Source organism: Rhamphochromis longiceps, linkage group LG8 (assembly GCF_057381845.1).
Source record: "Rhamphochromis longiceps isolate RC_006_pf linkage group LG8, R_longiceps_female_GT1.1, whole genome shotgun sequence".
Taxonomy (NCBI): Eukaryota; Metazoa; Chordata; class Actinopteri; order Cichliformes; family Cichlidae; genus Rhamphochromis; species Rhamphochromis longiceps.
In genome coordinates, this window is record NC_140564.1 from 29,284,364 (window position 1) to 29,305,856 (window position 21,493).

The 21,493-nt window shown below is 39.1% G+C and overlaps 2 protein-coding genes and 1 pseudogene across 6 annotated transcripts in view; 1 reads left to right on the forward strand and 2 right to left on the reverse strand.

Annotated features, from left to right (window-relative positions):
• Window positions 1-7,953: 7,953 nt before the first annotated feature.
• Window positions 7,954-10,439, reverse strand: LOC146663959 (peroxiredoxin-like 2A; annotated as a pseudogene). The gene is made up of 5 exons (XR_014912932.1): window positions 10,048-10,439; window positions 9,811-9,902; window positions 8,878-9,018; window positions 8,536-8,700; window positions 7,954-8,411 (listed from the first exon to the last, which is right to left on the reverse strand). The product of XR_014912932.1 is annotated as a peroxiredoxin-like 2A (transcript).
• Window positions 10,440-10,786: 347 nt separating this feature from the next.
• On the reverse strand, window positions 10,787-15,426 carry dydc2 (DPY30 domain containing 2). 4 transcript variants are annotated; one of them, XM_085415350.1, is made up of 9 exons: window positions 15,377-15,426; window positions 14,984-15,146; window positions 13,442-13,534; window positions 13,017-13,187; window positions 12,503-12,796; window positions 12,197-12,349; window positions 11,746-11,892; window positions 11,413-11,568; window positions 10,787-11,096 (listed from the first exon to the last, which is right to left on the reverse strand). In XM_085415350.1, exons 2-9 carry the CDS (start codon window positions 15,128-15,130, stop codon window positions 11,067-11,069), a joined length of 1,191 nt encoding a protein of 396 aa, XP_085271476.1. In that variant the 5' UTR covers window positions 15,131-15,146; window positions 15,377-15,426; the 3' UTR covers window positions 10,787-11,066. The 4 variants fall into 4 exon arrangements, with proteins under 4 accessions (XP_085271476.1, XP_085271478.1, XP_085271477.1 ...); XM_085415351.1 differs by having other exon boundaries at window positions 10,797-11,096; window positions 12,503-12,787; XM_085415352.1 differs by lacking the exon at window positions 13,017-13,187 and having other exon boundaries at window positions 10,796-11,096.
• Window positions 15,427-19,796: 4,370 nt separating this feature from the next.
• The window catches only part of scn4aa (sodium channel, voltage-gated, type IV, alpha, a), a 32,195-nt gene continuing 30,498 nt past the window's right edge, over window positions 19,797-21,493 (forward strand). Inside the window, exon 1 of the mRNA XM_085416940.1 lies at window positions 19,797-20,209. The gene's annotated coding sequence lies outside the window, so the exon portion shown is untranslated. The remainder of the gene's footprint in view (window positions 20,210-21,493) is intronic.

Genomic DNA, 21,493 nt, shown 5'->3' on the forward strand with positions numbered 1-21,493 from the left:
AAGAATACAAAATAAAATATCTCCTGGTCACAAACCATCAGCAGGTCTGCAGTCGTGGGTGAAGAGGGAGTAGAGGAAAGGGCTCATCACACAGCCTTGTGGTACACCGGTGTTCATCGTGATTGTAGATGAGCAGCGGTTATCCAGCCGGACATGTTGGGGGCGGTTGGTCAGGAAGTCCAGTAACCATTTGCAGATGAGGGAACTGATGCCCAGGTCTGTCAGTTTCCTGATGAGTTGTGAGGGGTGGATTGTATTGAATGCTGAACTGAAGTCTATAAACATTTAATTGCTTTTTAAAAATGTGAAAATACAATTTCTTATTGCCAAAACTGCAAACATTTCCATGAAATTTTAAAAGCTATGAACTAGAAATAACTTTTAATAGCTTGACATGTTATGAACAGCCTGTTTTCCTACTCCATATACAGTCAAAGGAGCTTGCAAAGAAAAGCGTCTGGACTTCTTTAAGTTACTTGAAGACGTTTCACCTCCCATCCGAGAAGCTTCTTCAGTTCTAAGGTCAAATGGTGGAGAGTCCCAGATATAAACCTAGTGGGAGTAACCCCCCACAGAGGGACAAAAGGACCCCCTGATGATCCTCTGAGCCAAGGTGTGAAACTGGGTGTGGGTCCCAATCAGCCAGAGTTTCGGGTGAGTTCATTGTGAAACCTGGCCCCACCTTATCATGAGAATACCTGAGATCAGTAGCGTGTATTTTGTATGTTCAGTGGAGACATGTCATGTCAGTTGTTGTTCTACTAGTAGAAACAACAGTGACAGTTTTTTCCTGGGCCCAGTAAATTGATGCCATTCTTGCTTGACCCATGCTGTCAAAAGGTTTGGTCTTCTCTGAACCCAGGAATTCAATATTTAGCCATTCTCTCTTATTTAGGGCATAAATACTTCTTACAGTTAGCTGTGGGGGTGCACAGGGAGAAAGCTTGAGCTCTGAAATGGCAGAATCCTTTGTTCTGTGCTCAGGTTTCTCTTGCGCCATTTCACTGCAAGAGTGCAAACCAATGGAACTGGGTCCATGACTCTCATAGATCAGTTCATCATCATCGTTGCTTCTGACATTTTTTTCTGTCTGAGCCGATGGCTGCACAGATGTATATCGTTCACGAGCTTTTTCAGCTATATATGATGCAATATGTGGAAAAATATTTTCCACAGCATATGTGGGAACCACACCAAGAATAGTGTCTATGTTTGCAGAGCAAATGGGTTTAACTAAAGCCGGTGGTTGTGCAGTGGCTGAAAGGCACTTGCTCCACTCACTGTTGGAATTTCTAATTGGACTGCTGTGAGTTCTGATTGCAATTAAAAGTATTTTTTGTCGTCCGCTGAAAAAAACTGAAACCTTCATGTTTATGAAGTAGTTACATAAGAGAGTTTGTGTTGCCAGTATTTAGGTTTGTTTTTATTTTTTTCTTATACCAGCGATGGTCTCAAAGCTTCTGGTTCTATTGTGCCATAATGGTCACTTTGAAAGTGTGCTGTCCTTTGGATGTTTGCCTTCTCTTCACCCTTCTTTTTTTTTCTCATCCATGTGCTGTACTCATCATCTCTTCTGCTCTCTCCTCCTGTGAGGAATACAGTCAGTATGTGTCAGAAAAGCCAAATCTCTAATATCTGATGTGATTATTAGGTTATTATCTCATAGATTTTCTCTGCCTATTTTATACAGTGACCCAATCAAGAAATATCAGCTATCAGAAAAGCAACATTTGAATGGACTATTTCATGCCATAGTCCTATTTGACATTGTTTTTTTTAACTGGGATGTTTTCGTCTACATTTGATTTATTACATACAATTCATTCTCTGTAGTGTCATTAAATATATATTAATACAGCTTGAGCAATTGATCAATGTTTCAGTCATTATGCAAATGTCCTGTTTATAAGGTTGAGGAAAGCTACATTGAGAGCATCTCCCAACCTTTGTCCAGTTTAACAAGATCAACTTTTTGGGATTGCCCTACGGGATGATTGTGGTGACGGACTACTAGTCTATTGTGCGCTGCACACGTGGGTTTGAATCCCATCCTTATTGCTGTACTTGGGTCTTCAATCTGTTGGGATGTGGTGAATTACATCCTGGGTCACTTCTGTTATACTTCAAAGATCAAACACAGGAAGATATCTGTCTCTGCTGAAGAAAAACAAACAAACATGACCTCATGCACAAATGAAATCACTGCAAATTAAATGAATGAAAGGCTTGGATGTGTTTACTAGTCTCATAATATTTATAATTATACCTTAACATTTTTTTGTATAAATAAAAAATTTTTCATGTTGGCATATACTTGAAATATTATATTAAATATTTGTATTCCTTTTCTAAATAATACTGAAGTCATTGTTTCTCTTCCATAGAAGTGAGGTGTAGATGATGCTTCAGAATAGAAGCTGTCAAAGCGGTGACTGTGGTGTGAGTGCAACTGTGGTGTTTGTGCGGGTCACATGACTGAATCTTACTGGCAAACTTCTGTGAGAAAATGAACATAAAAAATGAGTTAACACAAAAGTTAGCCCAACATCATCACTTTAACAGACTAATGAAGAAGCTTCTTGAATGTCACAGATTTCAGTGGAATAAAAACTGGTCTGCTGATCTGGTAAAGCTGGGCTAAAATTTGGGTCATGGTTATGGTTGATATTCCTAATGTCACACAGTTAGTACTGCCACTGTAACTTAGTGTTCACAAACCTAAGGTCAATGCCTCAAAGAAGCTTGGTAGAAAAAGGGGAAAAGGATAAGAAAGAAAACGCTTCATAAATTACTGGATTATTTCATCTCTGAAAAGCAAAACAATCAGAAGGAAAAAAGTTTTAAACTGTTTACCACTCAAGGCCACATTAGGGACAGTAATGATTGTGTGGACATGTCTGTGAAGGTTCTCAGTCATCCAGGTCATCGTAGTCAAAGGAGAACTGAAGAAGCTTCTTGAATGAGAGGTGAAACGTCTTCAAGCAACTTAAAGAAGTCCAGACGCTTTTCTTTGTAAGCTCCTTTGATTGTGTGGACATGTTTTTGAGAAATCCTTAATCAATTGTCCTCAACCACTGTGAATCTCTGGTGAACAACTTTTCTTTTTCTCTTGCTTTATCAAAATGTCAAATGTAAGATAAAAATTCTACTTTTAGCAAAGCTCAGACCTGCTCTGTCTTTTTTTTTTTTTTAAATGTTTTGTCTTTGCATTCTTACAGCTGTGTTTTTATGTATCATCTTATACTGCAATGATCGTACCGTATGTATATCTGTATGTTTATTCCTGAACTCCTGCCAGACGACTGGTTCAAACTTCATGAAACTTACCCCATAAACTGGTTTCAAATTGTTAGTTAATATGTTTTCCTTCAAACTCTCAACTGTAACGGTCCAAAGTTACCAACGGTTTGGCAGAAACAGTCTGTAGGGGAAGGTTTTGTTTGATGTGTGGAATAATGTAAAGTAAGTGAAAATTGTAGAAAACTTTTACAAAACAGACAAATGATCGTTTTATATAATAAAAATCAAAAGACAAGCATATTCTCTGATGACAAGAGAGATAAAAGTCAAGTGTAAAACCAAAATCCATTACTAAACATCTGACTAGACCTAGTGATACACCCATGACTAGCCCTCCATGCAAAAACACAAATAGGCTGCTTCAGTACAATTTGGTTGTGTTGGGAGGCGAACAGTCCTGGGCCCTGTTTCAGGAAGCCGGTTTAGTGGAAAAACTGAGTAAGTATACCCTGAGTTAACGAAAACTCTGGGTTTTCGGTTTCACAAAGCGAGTTCAGCTGCAGCCTGAGTGAGTCACTATGACGACACACTCCGTGAAGCTAACCTGCCCCCTAGCAGGTTTACTACAACTAACCCTGACTGTCTCCGCCCCTTTGTCGGAAACCTGACAGTAGGAAGTGTCGGACATGGCGTGCTCCTTCCTTGAAGAGCCAGTAGATCGTGAAGCCCAAATTCTCCGCAGAGCTCTCCGCCGGGAGAGAGTGATCAGAGCGCGTTTGGACATTTTATCATTTCCTGATGATTTTCTGTGCGAACGTTACCGTTTCTCAGCACAATCTATAATTTATTTGGATAACATCCTCAGGCCATATATTACGCATGTGACACATCGCGGACATGCTCTCAGTTCATTGCATATTATTTGTATTGCACTTCGGTTTCTTGCAAACGGGAGCTTTCTGTATAATATTGGTGACGCTGAGCACGTTTCCAAGGCTACCGTCTGTCGGGCAGTCAGGAATGTTACAGTTGCACTGAAACGTCTCCTGTACTCGTCTGTGGTGTTCCCCGGTCACAGACCCACAAGATTTATCAAAGAGGGATGCCACAAAATTGCAGGTATCAGGATGAACAAAACTTAATTTATGATGTGGTGATACTTGGACTACTACTTAAATTGCACATTTATTTTCAGGGTTCCCAGGCGTGATTGGCTATACAGATGGCACTCACATTCCAATCATTGCTCCTTCAGTAAATGAAGGAGACTATGTGAACAGGAAGTCTTTCCACAGCATTAATGTACAGGTACATAGTTCCCTGTAGCATGTCAAACTAACAAATTATTTCATTATAGTAATGGATGCTAATTTGTGTTCTCTGCACTGTGAAGATCATATGTGATGCTGCCAACATTATCACAAATGTGGAAGCCAAGTGGCCAGGCTCTGTCCATGACTCACAAATATTCCGTGAATGTACACTGAGCACAAAATTTGGACATGGTGAGTTGAGAATACTTTAAAATATATAAAGACCAATTGCTTCAGGGACATTTGAACTGAAGTGTACCCTTCTGTCTTAGGAGAGTTCACTGGCTACTTGCTTGGTGATAGGGGGTATCCATGTTTACCCTATTTGCTTACCCCTTACCCTGACCCTGAACCGGGCCCACAGCAGCGATATAATCTGGCTAATTGCAGGACAAGAGCCAGAATTGAAATGACTATCGGAATGCTTAAGGCCCGGTTCCAGTGCCTGCAAAGACTCAGGGTCACCCCAGAAAGGGCATGTGACATTATTGTGGCATGTGTGATTCTTCACAACATTGCCACAATTAGAGGAGAACACTGTCCTTCTGAACCAAACATCAGCAGTGATCCAAACCATGAACATCCTGACCCTCCCACGGACATACAAGATGGAAGAGCAGTCAGAGACACCATATGTCACAATCATTTCTTTTGACCCATCACCTCAACATGTTGAAAGAAGAATAAACAGATTTTTTGTTCAACTGGCTTTATTGGTCGCCTGTATTTCCTGTACACAAAGTATTAAAAGATGTAAACCTCATAAAGTGTCTCTGTTGCTTCCTCCTCTGTAACAGCTGTCAATGTTTCTTCATTATTTTCCTGTAGTAAAGAAATAAACAACATTGCTGTTCTACTGTAAACTCATATAATCTGTGGAGTATTACTCACAACTGCATGTTGGTCTGGCTCAACAGGAGGCTGCACCAGATGCAGTACACCATCACCATCAACTGATAGAATATGAGGTTTATACAGGTCACTTATAACTTACAAGGGACCAAATGGCAATTAACAAACATACCAAGCACCTTACACTTCATTGTCATTATGCTCTCAAAGACAACCAAGGCTGAGGGAAGGCAAAATCAGTCGGAAAATAACTTCACTACAAAATAATTCATTATGGTAAAGAGGTTATCAAATGAATGTGTCGCACTGCAAAGGTGACTGTGAAGAAAGGATGTATGCACATCATGTATTATTTTGAATTTACCCCTTATGTAGGCACTTGTGTCTTGCGGGGTTATTGCCTCAGAGGATGTCCCCGCAGAGATGCCTTCGGCCACAGGGCGCCCACTGTTTTGGCTGAGGGCCAACTGCTCAGCCTCTGTGAGTGGTGGTGGTGGAGGACCCCCACCTGTTTTTCGGGCCTCTGCTTTTTTTCTGTTGGCTATAACGGGCCACATTTGAGCATACAGAGTAAGCAAATATGTACTTGTAATGTGCTCAGATAATTTCAATAAGTGCTTACAGAAAGAAAATTAATGTAGCCTCTAACTGCAATTGATTTACATGGGACAAACAGACCAAGCACTATGGCTCATAATACAATTACACCTCACCTGTTTGGACTATATTTTTATATTTCATTTTTACTTGCTGCCAGGCACGTTTGGGGCCTGTTGGGTTGCACCTGCGCTCACATCACATCACAAAATAAAATGTATAAAATAACAAATAAAATAACATATGATAAAATAACGTGTTAAATGGGTGGAAATCCCTCGATCAATGTTTAAATTAACACTCACGCATTGACTCTGTCGGCTATGTTTTGCCATGCATGCTTTTGCAGCTGTGGCTGTGTTCCTTTTTTTCGCGGAATTTGCATGTTATCGGCATATGCTGCCATCAGAATTTCGGCCTCAAGCGCTGTGAGATACATTGACCGCGCCTTCTTTCCCTCCGTCTCCATGGTGACTCGCTTAATCTGTGCTCCGCTTATCAGGGCTTTATGTATCCTCGTCCGCGCGCTTCACTTGGGGTTAAAGCAACTCCGCGTTGACTGAACTAATTGTTATCAGCCTTTCTGAAACGGAATATTCCGAGTTGGACAGTTCGGGGTTACTCAACCGTGAGTGTCGTTTTTCACTCTGAGTTTTCCAAACCGGCTTCCTGAAACAGGGCCCTGACCTTGAAATATCCAATATTAAAGGTTTTCAACACAACTCCCACAAACAATACTGAATAGATCTAAAAATGTGAATTATATCTCTAAACTGAAATGTAGTCATGTAATTTTCCTCTCTGCACAGGGCTAAACCAAGTTTCCTCGCTACCAGAGCCACAGCTCCACTCCTCAAAGCATATACAATGCATTTTATTTAGATTTTGGGTAATGTTTGGTTTTTAAATAGACAGTAGACCCCTAACTTACTTGATCTTTTTTTCCAAACATTTCTCCCCTTAAGTTCTTCAGACAAGAACAGGGGGGTGAACATCTGTGTGAATATTAGGGTAACCAGTTCCTCCAGTGAGAGGGTTCTGACTTTATCAAGAATAAGCTAAAGTTGCTACAGGTAAAGAGACACATTAAACACATCCCCTTTCAGGATTTAAGAAAGCTGAATGGGAACAGAGTCAGTCATCTCAAGATGGGTAAAAGACTTCTTTTGAGAAACAAAATACTAAAAGGCAAGCCTAATCCAACAATACAGCACATCAAAATACTAATTAAATACCAAATCCAGAATCCCTGCATAATTAAAACAGACCTAAGCAAAACTCCAGTTTCCAAAGAGCAAATTTAACATTTCATGTCTGAAGACAATATTTTTGCATTTTATTCTGGCAATGTAGCTCTCCATGGTGTTTTTCAAAAGGTACAGATGCCTACACCCAAAACTAAATTTGTAAGACTAGAACACTGTGTGGCAAGGCTTTATCTAACCAATGCTTTTCAATGTTTGAGTTTCATAAGTTTGATTTTTAACCCCCCCAAATCTCCTGAGCTTATCCAGCAGATAAGGTTGTGTAACCTGCTTTGTAATTGGTTTCTAAAACCAACACAAGTAGATTACAAAACATGTTTTAAAAGGACCACAGCCGTCAAGTCAAGCTCATGTCCCTCTAGGCAGATGAATATCTGCAGTAAAATAGAATGCTCATATTTTATAATCTTAATGAAAATGTTAAAGGAAAAAAAATAAATAAATAGAGCAACATCCAGGAGAAAATGAAGTCTTTCTAAACACAAGACTCAAAGATGCTTTCTGAACTGTGCTTAGTACAAAGTGACTTTGATAGTTCTCATAACTTAATAAGAGCACTCACCAGACTTAACCTAGATGATGATCTTTGCTCTGAAAACTGTTCCACCCTCCACCCACCCTGGTATCAGTCCAGCTACTCAATAACTTCAATGCATAGAGAAAAAACAAAAATACAAATCTGCCGAGCACCGAAATGTATTTTATTGTTCAAAAGATTAGCCTCATTACTTCCAGGACAGCATAGTGGTATCAGAGTTTTAAGAAAATGAGCATTAAGCATCAGGTCTGCTTCTTCTATAGAGTTTAAAGACAGGCCATCATTAACACACTCAGACTCTTAAAAACAGTCATACTGCAAAATGCATCCTTATCTTAAAGAGACAGGCAAACTATCAAATGTACAAATTTCCTAATTTGAAAGAAATTTTGTCTATACCATATATTTAGACAATGCTGTAGATTTTATGTTATCTGAAAGGAGTTTGTTAATTTTATGAGATGTTCAAAAACACACGAGTAATACAAAGAATTATTTCTTCTCCAAAGACTGTAGTTCCTGTGGAATTTTTCTGACAGCTTGGAGGACATCTTCAATGTTGACTTTATCTCCAAACTCAATCTCTCTGTGTTCCAAAAGTATTCCCTGCAGGACAAACAGACAAGAGATACTAAACATTTTCTAGTATGATGGCTTCACTCTTAAGAAATTTGTATTGCAATATATTAGAACCATTCCAATGACATTGGATTAATGTGAAATTTTTTACCTGCTGTCTTTGCCCGATGACAAAGACCCCACCAAGGACAAAACCCTCTCCGAGAACATTTCCCACGAACCCATTCCTGAAAGCCCTTACGCCATTCATCCACACTCCAACACGCAGGAATGCCAGGAGACCCAGCTTCCGCTCACGAGGCCCATAAAAACGTCTCTGCAAGCATATGGAATGCTTGGTTAATTCATGCAGAGCTAAAGGGATTTTTCACACACCCTAAATGGGTCCAAGTGTATTTGGAAGCAGTTCTGCTTAAAAACAGGCCAAATGTAGTTTGCAGATAACATTTGACCATGGTGGAACAGTTCATTAGAGGAAAATAATAAAGTTTACCTTTTCATCCAAGAAGACTTCCCCCTGAAAGTATGGCCTGAAGTTCTTGACCTCTGTGCCGACATCTTCCTTTACAACAGCATACAGAGGAATCCCGAGTTCATCCAGCTGAGGTTTCAGAGAGGACAGCTCTGCAGCTTCCTGCAGCCAAAGAACATTAAGAATCTTAACAGCTAACTGCGGTTACAAACGGAAAGGTACAATTGAGGGGTCATGTTGTATTCATTATATGCACACTGCCCATATTTTGTGTGGTAAGCAGGGATTGTGGAACAGTACTTGATTGTATTATTACAGGAGGATGACTTTCTGTTAATTCAACAATCTAAATACTTATTTGACCACACTTAATTTTCAGGCCAATTTCATGTAATAGAGCCAAGTCCGGTGGATGCACTGCAATTATGTGCCCTCTCTGACGGGGGGGGGAAAATAAAATATACTGAGACACTTCTGGGGGAGAGGTGAGCTACTGATTTACATATACATCCTTGTGCCTTTCATAGCTTAGATTTAGAGGATTATAACCACACCAGGTTAAAATACTCCAGAACTACCTCAAATTTATGCTATGCAAATCCACACTCAAAGGTTCAAGTTACAAGAGGCAGACATAGTTGTAGAGTATGTAGGTACTTTATATGAAGAAAGACTGAACTTCACAGCATTTGAGAGCCACTTTGCACCTCCAGTGCAGACATTTTCATAGTTTGTATCATTTTAATCACCATACCTGAACTGACACCGAATGTTTGATGTTATATAAGTTATCCATTCCCTTATTCATTCCCCTATGTTGCCTTTTGGCTACAATTGACAAGAAATGGAAAATATGTGTATGGCAAACTTTCTCTTTTGTGTAGCAGGCAAAACCAAAGGGCTTAAAGTAAGAAGCCAATAGTTTATGATAGCCAACTGTCACTGGAACAATACCTCTCTGCACAAAAATCATCCAGGACGCCGGACTGCCATGATAACTGCTCCAGACTTTTCCCACAGAGACTTGGCTTTGAACGTCTTTATTTCTAAGGAAAGAGATTAGGTGAAAGGGTAAAAGTTTAGCCACAGGCTAAATGCGTAACAAATCCCAGCTGGGAGGGAAAAACGATTTTAAAACAAACTATTTTTATAATTGCATGGTTTATTTCGGTAAACACAGATATGACTCGCCTCCCTTCGTGGTCTTGAGTTCAGCCTCCTCTAAATATTTGAGAGTTGCTTCCAGCGGCGGTGTGAGAAATCTGTCAGTGATGAAATTCATTACACCGGTAACGAGGCCACCGACCGTGGCCACAACATTGGTTACGAGTTCCATTACAGCCTCTTTTTGCAGCCCGTTCTTGATTAAAGCATCTCAGCTCCGCTGTTGTTGCGCACTCTCGACCGCACCGCGTTCAAACGCGCATTTAAATTCCAACTCCAGCTGATCTGCCAGCGTTTCCCAAACCCAGCCTCTCTTGGGTGCAGATACTGATCAGATTGAATACAGCTGTATTTCATCAGCGACGAGAAGGTGAACGCAGATGCGGAAACATTCAATACAAACCAGTCATATGCACCAAACTTTGCCCCTCCTCCAGGCTAAAGGTCACTCAACAGCCTGGAAACTGCAGCGTCATCCAGTCGAAATGCCAGCCATGACGAGAATTACTTTGCACGCTTACACAATCAAGCATTTCTATAACAGGATCAATAAAAGCTCATGCAAACTTATATTATCATTACTACTAAAAAAGCTAGTTACAGTTTCAGCTATTGTCTGCTCTAATGTGGGTTGAAGAAGCAGACCATCACATTAAAGGTTTTCTTTATTCGCTTGTATGTCACTCAAAGTTTGAGTCAAGGCTGATTTTAAATTCACCTGCTAAACGGGGGCACAGTTTATGTGGAATCACCTTTAATCTCAGTTTAACATGTGGATGTGCCATTGGGATTTCTGACACTGCAACGTGACTGGAAGCCAACTGTGCTACTTACACAAGTGTGATGTGGAAACAAGCACGTGGACTGGGTTGTTTTCATAACTTTTAAAAATGAGGGGATCTTTAACGCTATGCAAAAACAAAAAGGACAAATGAATAAACAATAATAAATTATGTTGGCTCACTATTTATTGTGTATTTTCTTATTCACACATTAGTAACCATTTATGATTTCATCTTCGGTAAAAGCTCGGACATGTGATGTGATCAAGCTTGGTCTTCTTCCTCTTCTTGGTCCTGAAAAGCAAGCAAAGCTGAGTTACAAATTAATCAGTTTTAAGTAAAAAAAAAAAATAGATATCACACTTGTCAGAATATAGATGTAGACACTGATTCTCAAACACAGAGACACTGGAAATGGTCCCTAAATGACCAGAGAGTGGGAATGATATTCCAATGATTTAGAAAAAAATTATATGATCATGCTATATTTTATTTCACTAAAATTGAAACTGGATATTTTGTAATTGCTAAAAACCAAACATATTTGCTGGGTGCTCTCAAGAAAAAGTTTGAGAACCAATAGATGAGTAATGCATTCACTCAGGTCAACCTTCTCCTGGGAGTCTTCCTCGTTAGACGGAGACTTTTCAGGTTCCTCTTGTGAACTCTCAGGTTCCCCGCGCTGCATCATTTCTTCTGCTGTTACCTCAACCTCAGCTGGAGGTGAGGAATCAGTGCTTTTGCTCTTCGGTTCTTCATCACCTGCCTGAGGGCAGAAAAGTTCTGGTTAAGCCTTGTTTTATTATTTCCAGCTTTTGAACAGACCTTTGACTCTGAAACCCAAAAGTGCTGCTTCCCCTGGGCAAATTTTCTACTTCAATGTTTAAAAAATGAGCAAAGTATTAAAGGGAAACATTGTGGATTCAAAAGAAGGTCATGCCACCTTTTCTTGGTCCAGGAGAATTCCTGATTCCTGTGCCTCCTGTTCAGATTCAGATGTCTTCACAGGTTCAATGTTCTCACTCTGTGGAGCTGAAGCTGGCTCCACTTGGATGGCATCTTCAGGTTTGCCAGTTTCTTCTTCATGGGCCTTATGGTAAAGGAAAAGTAAAGCAGATTAGATTATGGAGAACATAATAATTCTGTGTTTCTACCTGTGCTCAGTCTGACTGTGTTGTCTCAGAAAACTCTTGCTCTTCTCAGCTTTATTTGTGTTCCTTGTCTCCTCTGTCCTCCCCTGGCCTGAACTTTAACTCATCTTCAAATCTACCTCACCACTCTGCTGATCTTTCCTTCATCTTTTCTTGTACTTGAGCCTGCACCTCTTGCCTCTTCGATCTGAATAAGTGCCAAACTGAATCCTCAACGCGCAGTCTGCATTTCACCTGCTTCACCTTTTCTGTGTTGTGAGAGTCAAGGTCAGGAGGACTTTGCTTGCTGTATTGATCTTCTGTTTCATTTGATTTTGAATCACTGCCATCTTGTGTGAGAGTTGACTGTAGTGGGCCAGTCTTCTCAGGTTCAGCAGTTTCAGACTGATCAACCTCCTGCAAAGCAGATAAGAGCCACAATTACTAACTAAACTATTTTAGCACCATAAACAAAATCAAGTTGTGCCATTTCTTTCTTGACAGTGTTTGACCCCTGTTTAATGATATTTCTTACATTATCCAGGCAAATACGATAAAATTTCTCCTGACCTTATCCTCATCTTGGTCACCTTCCTTCTGTTCCTTTTGGCTGGTAATTCCTTCCTCCTCCTCCTCGATAGTTTTTTCCTCAACACTATTCGTACTTGGCTCTATTTCTGTTTTTTCTTCTATTTGCTCCATCCTTGTCTCCACTTCAGTTTTTTCATCAGGCTTCTCTTCAAACTCCTCTTTGACCTCTGTGCCCTGCCCCTCAGATAGGTAAGAATGACCGGCCTCTGCAGGTTTTCCTTCAGGTGGCTCTGGACTGGTTGCTGCTTTATCTGTGATGTCCACCTGGCAGATCTCAAACCATTTATAGTCAGTGATTTGTAGTTTCTTTCAAAAACCATACGATGCAAGTCATGCAGTTTAGAGTGAGCTTGGTAGACTGACCCATCACCAAAGAAAAAAACCCCAGAAGCACTAAAGGCTCAAAACCAAAAACCACAGAAATGAAAGGGACAATCAGAAAATATCACAGAGATTGCCACCACCTCCAGAGGCACTCATAAATTCTTATCACCTCCTTTTCAGTGACATTTTCCTGCACTTCAGTTTGGCGATCTTCTGCGCCTTTCTGGTTTTCCAGATTGGGTGTGTTTAATTTCTCATCTTGTATGGGTTTGCTGTCCTCCACTTCTCCTGTTGTGGCTGCGGTGGGTGCTTCAGAATCTGTGGGCTTGTTCTCAGAGAGCTGTCGATGTGTTTATGTTATATGTTTTTAAACGATTTGCTTAAAAGTATTTTGGAGTAATTGGAAGCAAGTGGAGAGGATTGAAATGAAAATAAGCAACTGGTCATTTTAAAGGATAACAGGAGAAATAAGAAAACATCTCAATACATACTAATTTTTTAAAATTTGATGTAAGAAACACAAACAAATGTTTGGTTAGATTAAAAGTTTTGTGTTTTACAAGTAGTTTGCGACTCCTCCCAGGTCTCACTGACCTTTCGCTCCTCCTCCCTTAGCTTCGCCTGGTGTAACTCCTCCTCTCTGGCTTTTGCCTGCTCTTTCTCCAGGAGTGCCAGTTTGGCCTTTTTCTACAAATGAAATTGTGGTTACAACAAAGATCCTTCTAACTATGCTTACATAGCTTACAAAAGCTTACACCTAGACCTTTTAATCCTTGTAATCCTAAAGTGGCTGTAGATCTCTATAGGCATGCAGGGATCTGTTGATACTTTCTGAGTCAAGGTAAAAAGGTGACTGGGTTTTTGTTACCTTGGCTTTTAATTTTTCAGCCTGATAAGCTTAGACTGTCTAAGCCTCTTTTATCCTTTATATCAGCCCTTAAAACCTATGTAAGGACAGAGGCTTTAAGGCACTAGTAGTGTGAGCAGAAATAGTTTCACTGCTCACACTTTAACAGCCAGTGGAAGCTTCCAAGAGCTAATCATCTGTTTCACTGTCAGCTGTTGTTTACTACAGCACTTTTGTAGTTATTATGGTGCTAATTTAACTATTTGGATTCTGTTTAATACTGTATACTGTCACATAAGGCTGATGAATGCTAATAGTGCGACACTGTAAAATACTCCAAGTGTTTACTCCACTGAAAATAATTTAGATTTGAGCACTTGTAGCTTCTTAAACAAATGACACGAATGCTTATTTATGTTAGTTACATAACACAAAGACATATTTGGCTTTAAATTGTGACACCTGGAGTGGGAATAAAATTGACTCAAAATACTTTGAGGGCTTCAAAGTTGGACAGTTTTCAGATTATAAAGGTCAAATTTAAGTTACAAAGTACAAAAAAAGAGAAAAGAACCCCCACCCCAGTTTTAAATTTCTAGTTTTAAAAATTGTGGAGATGTCACCAAGCCAAACATCCATATCAAAACAGACAGCAGAACTGCATTAACTCAGTACTTTTATTTCAAAATAGTATTGCTTCTGATGATCACACCAAGCATTATATTTTGTAAGTTAATGGTGTTGCACCTGTTATTATGCAGCACATGGCTAGTCTCCTAAACACGATATGGACAGAACCACAGCAGCTCAGCCACAGAGCAAGAGTCACCAACACTATGGGTTAGTAACTGCAGAGGTCTACGCTAGACCTTTGGCGTTAACAACACTAAAACTACAATTTAATTCCCAAACTTACAAGGTTGTCATTTACGTTCGCTGCACTGTGACAAAGGCTGCGCCTCATATTAGACAATAAGTTGTGCATGCTACCCCCTACTGACAGGACAACAAAACAGCGACTATTATCAGGGAATTTTTTTTCTTCCACGATGCCGATTCTCAATTTTTTTAATTGTTTCTTAGTGGCATTGACAATAATCTTGAGTCTCCAACACTTATAAAAAATAACCAGAAATATATGCAAAAATTAGATCTGTCTGGCTCCCCCCCCTATTAATGCCCCGATTTACTAATCTTTTGATTCAGGTATTTTTTCTGACTGTGTTGTCATAAAATAGCATGACTTGTAAACTGTAACAGGTGCAGTAATGAATAAAAGAAGAGCTCGCCTCTGTTTGGTATTCACGGTTTGAGCTGTACTTGTAAAGCCAGTGAGCCAGATACAGGATCGGGTTCACAGGTCGCTGCTCGGCCACTTCAGCCAGCCCGTCCGCCAGGCACTGACCCAGGTTTCTTTTTAAATACTCCGAGTCCATCCGTATGTTTTCCTGTCTGAATAGCGAAAAACATCATTATATTAACAACTAAAGTGAAAAACGCATGTATCACTTTTAATAAACAGCAAGTAGCGTCGGAACAGGAAGTTTCCCAGCAAATAAAACATTTCGGTCGTTTTTGTTTTTGTTTTTTTCTGTTAGCGGTTAGACTAAGCGTTTTTCTCTTCTGTTTTATAAATGTTAGTTTCACACAGTAACTAAAAAACGACAGGAAGACAAACAAACCTGCTTCTTCCTGAAAGTCCGTGTGTAGTGGTTAGGGCTCCATGGTAACGGTGTCACATTATTAATCTCCCCCTCAGTGTTTTGAATTAGCCAACTTCTGACTGCTACTGCTCTATACACCACAAGTGTATTCTCCCAGTACCTATAACTGCAGCTTATGCAGTGGAGAACGGTGTGTTATGATTTATGAGTTAATCATCATTTGAACATTTAACACATTTTAACAGCCGCTAAATGACTGTGATTTTTTACTTAATAATAAATAGTTTACACAACAAACCACGTCACGAAACGTGTATCTGGAATTGTAGGAAATCTGTAAATGTACCTGTCTCTAAGGTACCACGAGCCAACTTCTGTAGTTTAAATGTGTTATAGGCTATAAATAAAAATATGTATGTGACAGTCAACACAAAATGCTTTAGACATTTTTCATAGTGCTTGTTTGAGGTGTTTTTTTTCTTTTCTTTTTAATTTTCTAAAAATAATTTATTTAATACAGTGGGCTGACCTCAGAAACTGAGTATCGATCTTACACGAGTATGGATCTGATAACAATACCAGAACTGGCATCAATATAATCGATATCAATACTCTGTTTCTTTCATCGTTTCTTTTATTTGCTGTAAAAGAATTAAGTAAATATCTGCAGCTACAGTTTTACTTCATAAAGAAAATGTATAATACATAAGGATAGGTACAAAAATAGAGAAACATAGAGTTGTGTGAAAAAGTATTTGCCTGCCTTCTTTTCTTTTCTTGTACATTTGCCACATTTACATGTTTCAGATCCTTAAATGATTAAACTAAAATATATTGAAGAGTTATGACTTTCCTGTCACTGTTCACTGTAATCCTGTAATTTGCAATTAGAAAACACTTTGGTGACTAAACTCAATTATTCATAAATAACAATTCAAAAGAAAAAAATTTAAATATCAAGATGAAGCCATATACATCAAGAAATATGAAATGTCCTGAAAACATTATATATAACTGTGACATTAACGAGCATTTAATAAGTACATTATATTTCTGATAATGTGCAGCAAACTAAAACTTAGCTACTTAGATGTATATCTGCACATTTCAGACATTGAAATTTGAGCTGCAGTTGCAGTTGCAATGCAAAGATAAATGCAATTGCATTTATCTATGCATTTCACTCAGACAAAATACAGACAAACATTTTGAATTCTGTATGGTGATCTAAGAATGTGACTCAGGTACCTTTATGATAATTCAAATGGCTTCTCAGACCAGTAACATGAAGTAACATTGCAAGAAGAGAGAAGTCAGACCTCTCTCTCTTGGCTGAAGAGCTCCCTCTGAACACCAGACCCAGTGCAGAGGACTGAACATGAGAGGCTTTTTTTTTAAACATATAATGCTATATATGTAAAGGTTTCCAGGAGTTTAATTTAGTGAATGCTTTATTTAAAAGCATTCTTGTTTTAGTGACTCTGATCATAATGTTTCATGGAATAACCCTGCTGGTTCCTATTTTGGTACAAACAGCTTTGCCTTTAATAATTATTTAAATAAAGACACTTCCCATTTTGCAACCATAATAAAACGCTTTTGTCTGCAACGCACAGCTGTGCAAGGCAGCAAAGCCACTTTGTGAGTTTCAAGAAATGAAATCTGCAGAGAAATGAAACTATAGCTGTTGTGGTATGTGGGCTTTGTTTTTTTTTTTGTTTTTTTTTTTGCTTCCTTAGTTTATAGAGTTTAGGTTTATCCTAAAAGAATAATGGTTGTGTTTTTGTGATTTTTTTGTTTTTTTTGTTTCTGCATTACTTTTCTTATTGCTCCTGTTATTGCTGATTTGGTCACTTCCAAACTAAACAAAATTAAAATACTAAATTTCAGGGTTCTAAGTAAAGTGTTTGTAAAGTAACACACAGGGGCAGTGTTACCTCACAGCAGAAAGGTTGGATCTGTATGTGAACTGAATGGTTGCAGCGATAGAAATCATGTTCAGTTATGCTTCTCAGTCAAACGGCCATGGTTTTAATTTGTATAGAATATAAAGGATTTCTGTCCTTTAAATTTCCCTTCTGTTTGTTTTAGTTTTATTTTGCAAAATGGGTTTGTGTATTTCAGTTTCATTGTTAAAAATGTTAGCTTTTCTTATAGGAAACCCACTATAGTGGGTTTTTGGTACCATGCAGTGGTTGTCAGGAGGAAAGTATTAAGAAAATCAAAGGAGATATTATAAATCCAAACCACCACAATTTGAAGTTCACTGTTGCTCAGTGTTTGAGAAAGTTCAGTTCACTCTAATTTTTAGGATCTTTTATTGCATGGGGGAAAATAGATGGTAATTTTGCAGCACACACAGGGGGTGCAATACTGCCTGAAGATGACTCCATCATTAACTGGATCTACCAATCTCATACCCAAGGTGTCAATTAATACTAAGTTATGTTTAGTATGTAACCCAGACAAAACCGTTTTATCATCTAAACTTAGCCAGGTAATTGTTATAGACTAAACCTTACTAGTGAGTGGAAGTAAAACTTAAATGGAAAGGGGGAAAAATGAGTACAAAACATAAAACTCCCAACAGGACATGACGCAGGGCCACCTGGCTGTTCACTCTGGAAAGTGTCCCCTTTAGACTCAGTTTTAATGAACATGCCATAAAATTGCTGGACTGTCTCCATTCAACCTCAAGTCCAAGTCATGCTGGCCAGACATGAGATATGAGATGTTTTGTCACATTTGGAATATGAGGTGTTGTTATCTGGGTCATAAAGTATCCTGCTCATTTCACCACAAACCAAAAATAATACTGTGAAATATTCATGGTAATTATTCTTTTTTAAAATGTGTACTTCTTCATTTTTTCATTTATTAGTAGTCAAGGATTCAAGGCCTTAAGTTGTATAATTGACAAACAAAATACTACCTGAATCACTGATCAAACTTTTAAGCCAGATCTATTTAATCATTTAGGATTATTTTATTTTATATGCTGCTCACTGTGTTCTGAAACTGAGACAGTAAGCTGGCCTGAGGGAGAGGAGAAGGTGGGAAATTTGTAGCAGGCTCCATTTCCAAGAAACCAATGACACCCAGTTAACATTTGTAATCGCAGGTATCATTTTCCTTGTATAATCATACTACACACCTTTCAGCCAAATATAGCCTTCACATCGACATGAGGGACTTTCACAATCAGGCCCTCTGACTGCATATGCGGATGATTTTTAAACCAAGTGTGTTGTTTGTATAATGTGACCCTCCATAAATTTGATAAGAGGTGACATCCTCGTATTAATATTATTGTCATTAAACTGCAGATGCAGGTTTAATTTGAGTCATAGATGTGGGGGAAGCACATTTAGTAAACATTTGATACTTTTCATACATAAATTTTTAACATCAGCATAATACACATTTTAATTTTTTTTAAAAAGAAAAACACTAAAATCGGTGGTAGTCCGTAGTAAGTCTTTTACTTCTTTCCTGTCTTTTATTGGGGTGCAAAGACATGTGTTTTAGATACTTAGGTGGGAACCTTAAATCTATAAGTATGTTTTATTCGTTCAAATATTCTTTCAAACATTAAATTGGGGCCATCGAGTGGGTCCATTCACTGAATGTCTTTAAAAAGTGTGTTTTGGAGAGAAGTTGGACATACAGAATGGTAAACCAAACTGGCAATTTACTCAGAGCAGCAGTTTGATTTATAACCCTCGTGCTTCTTTGTAATGGCAGTAAATTATCAAAAGTGGTCAAAACTGATGCACATTGTTAAATACCGAACTGTTGACATCAGAATGGCCTGATAACAAGGGGAAGGTGTCCCACTATGAGTTCACACAGGAGTTTCATCCATTATCCTCACATCCCACTTATTGATGCAATATATTTCTATTGGCTCCAGTCTGTAAGGATGGTATCAGCCACACAGCTGACATAATAGCTCACAGTGGAAACAGTTATTGTAAGAGAAAGTTTTAATATAGATGTTTATTATTTAGGCTCATAAACATCTGGAAAAAAAAATTAATCCAGATTTTCAAACTGTACATTTGTTTTTCTCGTGTACGAACCTGCAAAGTATGCTCAAGTTTATTTCTGAAATCAGATAAATGGATTACAAACACACAAGAATACTGAAATACAATAAGTTTAACACCTCTGATTTAAATATTTTATTGGTGAACAGAGCTGAGATTTTAAGGTTTTTTTTTCTTTTCTTTTCTTTTCATTAAATTCAACCAAACACCTGCAGTCCTGTTTTCAGGCTATGTTTAACTCCTCTGTGTTTATATCAGCACTCTCCGAAGTGCTGATGCAAACGTATTATGTCACCAGAAGGTCTTAATGTGCAGATTTTTCACATTCTGGCAAAACCCAAAACTACTTCAGCTCTCAGTTCCTTATTTTTATAATGCTCAACAGATTATGCTCCAAAACTTTTAAGTGAGAGGAATCATGCGCTCATGGGTCCGTGCTGGGGAGAAGAAACCGTCGTGCGCTCCGTTCATCAGCGCTGCCGCGGTTCTTTTCTTCTCTCTGCCACAAAATAATAGTAATCGAGTCTCACTCTGGGAAATGCGCTCAGGAGCGACCAGCGGTGTGGGAACGGGACGTGATTCCGGTACCGAAGTGTCAAAGGTCTGATTTTACCTGCAGCGACTCCTCCGGTTTCACTGCAGGACCAGAGCGCAGGACGCCACACTGCGCCAGCAACAGCCGCCTTGCAGCCCCGCGCTGGAAGGAGAAGAATTGCGTTCTCAGTGTAAGACTTGAAAGAAGACACTGTTTTATTTTTCTATTTTCTTGGATTCTGTGGAAATATTTCTGTTCCCGTGCAAGGTAACGCACCACCTGTATTCTGTTGCCTTCCATGAGCCTGGAGGTGGCTCCTGCATTAAGTTAAGACTCGGAAAAAGTTGCCTGTCTGGCTGCAGTTTCGGGAGGGGTTTGATGATTATTTGGCGCTGTTTGGTGTCTTCATTGGTTGTGAGTTTGCTATATTTGCTCCCTTACTTGAAATTAAACGGACAAGTTTGGTATCTTCCAGATTTTAAGATGAGGGCAGTTAAGCTATTCTTTAGAATCACTTGATTTTATGCTCTTCTTATTTGGACTGGGGTGAAACCTTCACAGTTTTCTGTGGCTGGGTACTGCGTACTTCCGCGCCAATCAAAAAAAATAAATAAATGAAAAGCTTTTTGATAAGAGAGGCTTTGGATTTGTTCCAGAAATACACTGTAATTGAGCCAGACAGATTTATGGCTTCACAAAAGCTTATTAAATATGTTTATGAGGAAGCATGTGGTTGTTTGTGTGCATACATAAGCTGTGACAAATTATTTCATTGCAAATGTTATGCAATAGTAACGCAGGGAAAGCGTATGTGAACATCACAACAGGGCCGTTTCTACACCTGCGAGGTGAAACTCCCATGTGGCACGTAGCTGTAATGTCCAGTGTGGACACTGCAACCTTCTCAAAACCCCCACTACGCTTCCTCTTGCAGAGACAGAGTTGTATTTTTAGCTCATGTCTTCATAGCAGATGGGCAAGATCCTGTGATGCTGTGGATGCTCCTACCCAGCCGTTTCCATTAATCCATGCTGCCAAAATCAGAGGTCCAGGACTATGCATACAGCCTGGCTCCATGCAGGCAAAGCGGCGTCAAAAACCCGGAGGCTGGTGTTCCTGTTAGAGGCTGCCAACAATGCACCTGCAGATCTTATGTAACAGCTGGACTTACACAGTGGAGGCCAAGCAGTAGGATCAGTGCAACTTCCAACATGGGTTGGGACCTCAGGGGGCATTTTTAAACATTTTTAAATTTTATTTTCACAATTTTAGTTCATATTTAAATTTAAAAATACAAAGTTGTAGTTTCTGTTCTGCATTCTTCCCTAACCTTCTTACTTGTGACCTGACATATCTGGTGTAAATACATATGTGTGTTTTTTCATATGCACAAAATGGAAATTTTATGGAGAGATCTGTTGGCTTCTTCTCCAGGAGTGTGTTTGTGTGTCTTGTATCAGATGTTCTTGGATGCAGAAGGTGTCGGTTTTGAGTTACTTTCACCAAGTAAGACCATGTGACTGCCTGGCCGGGGCTCTGTATTTTCCACAG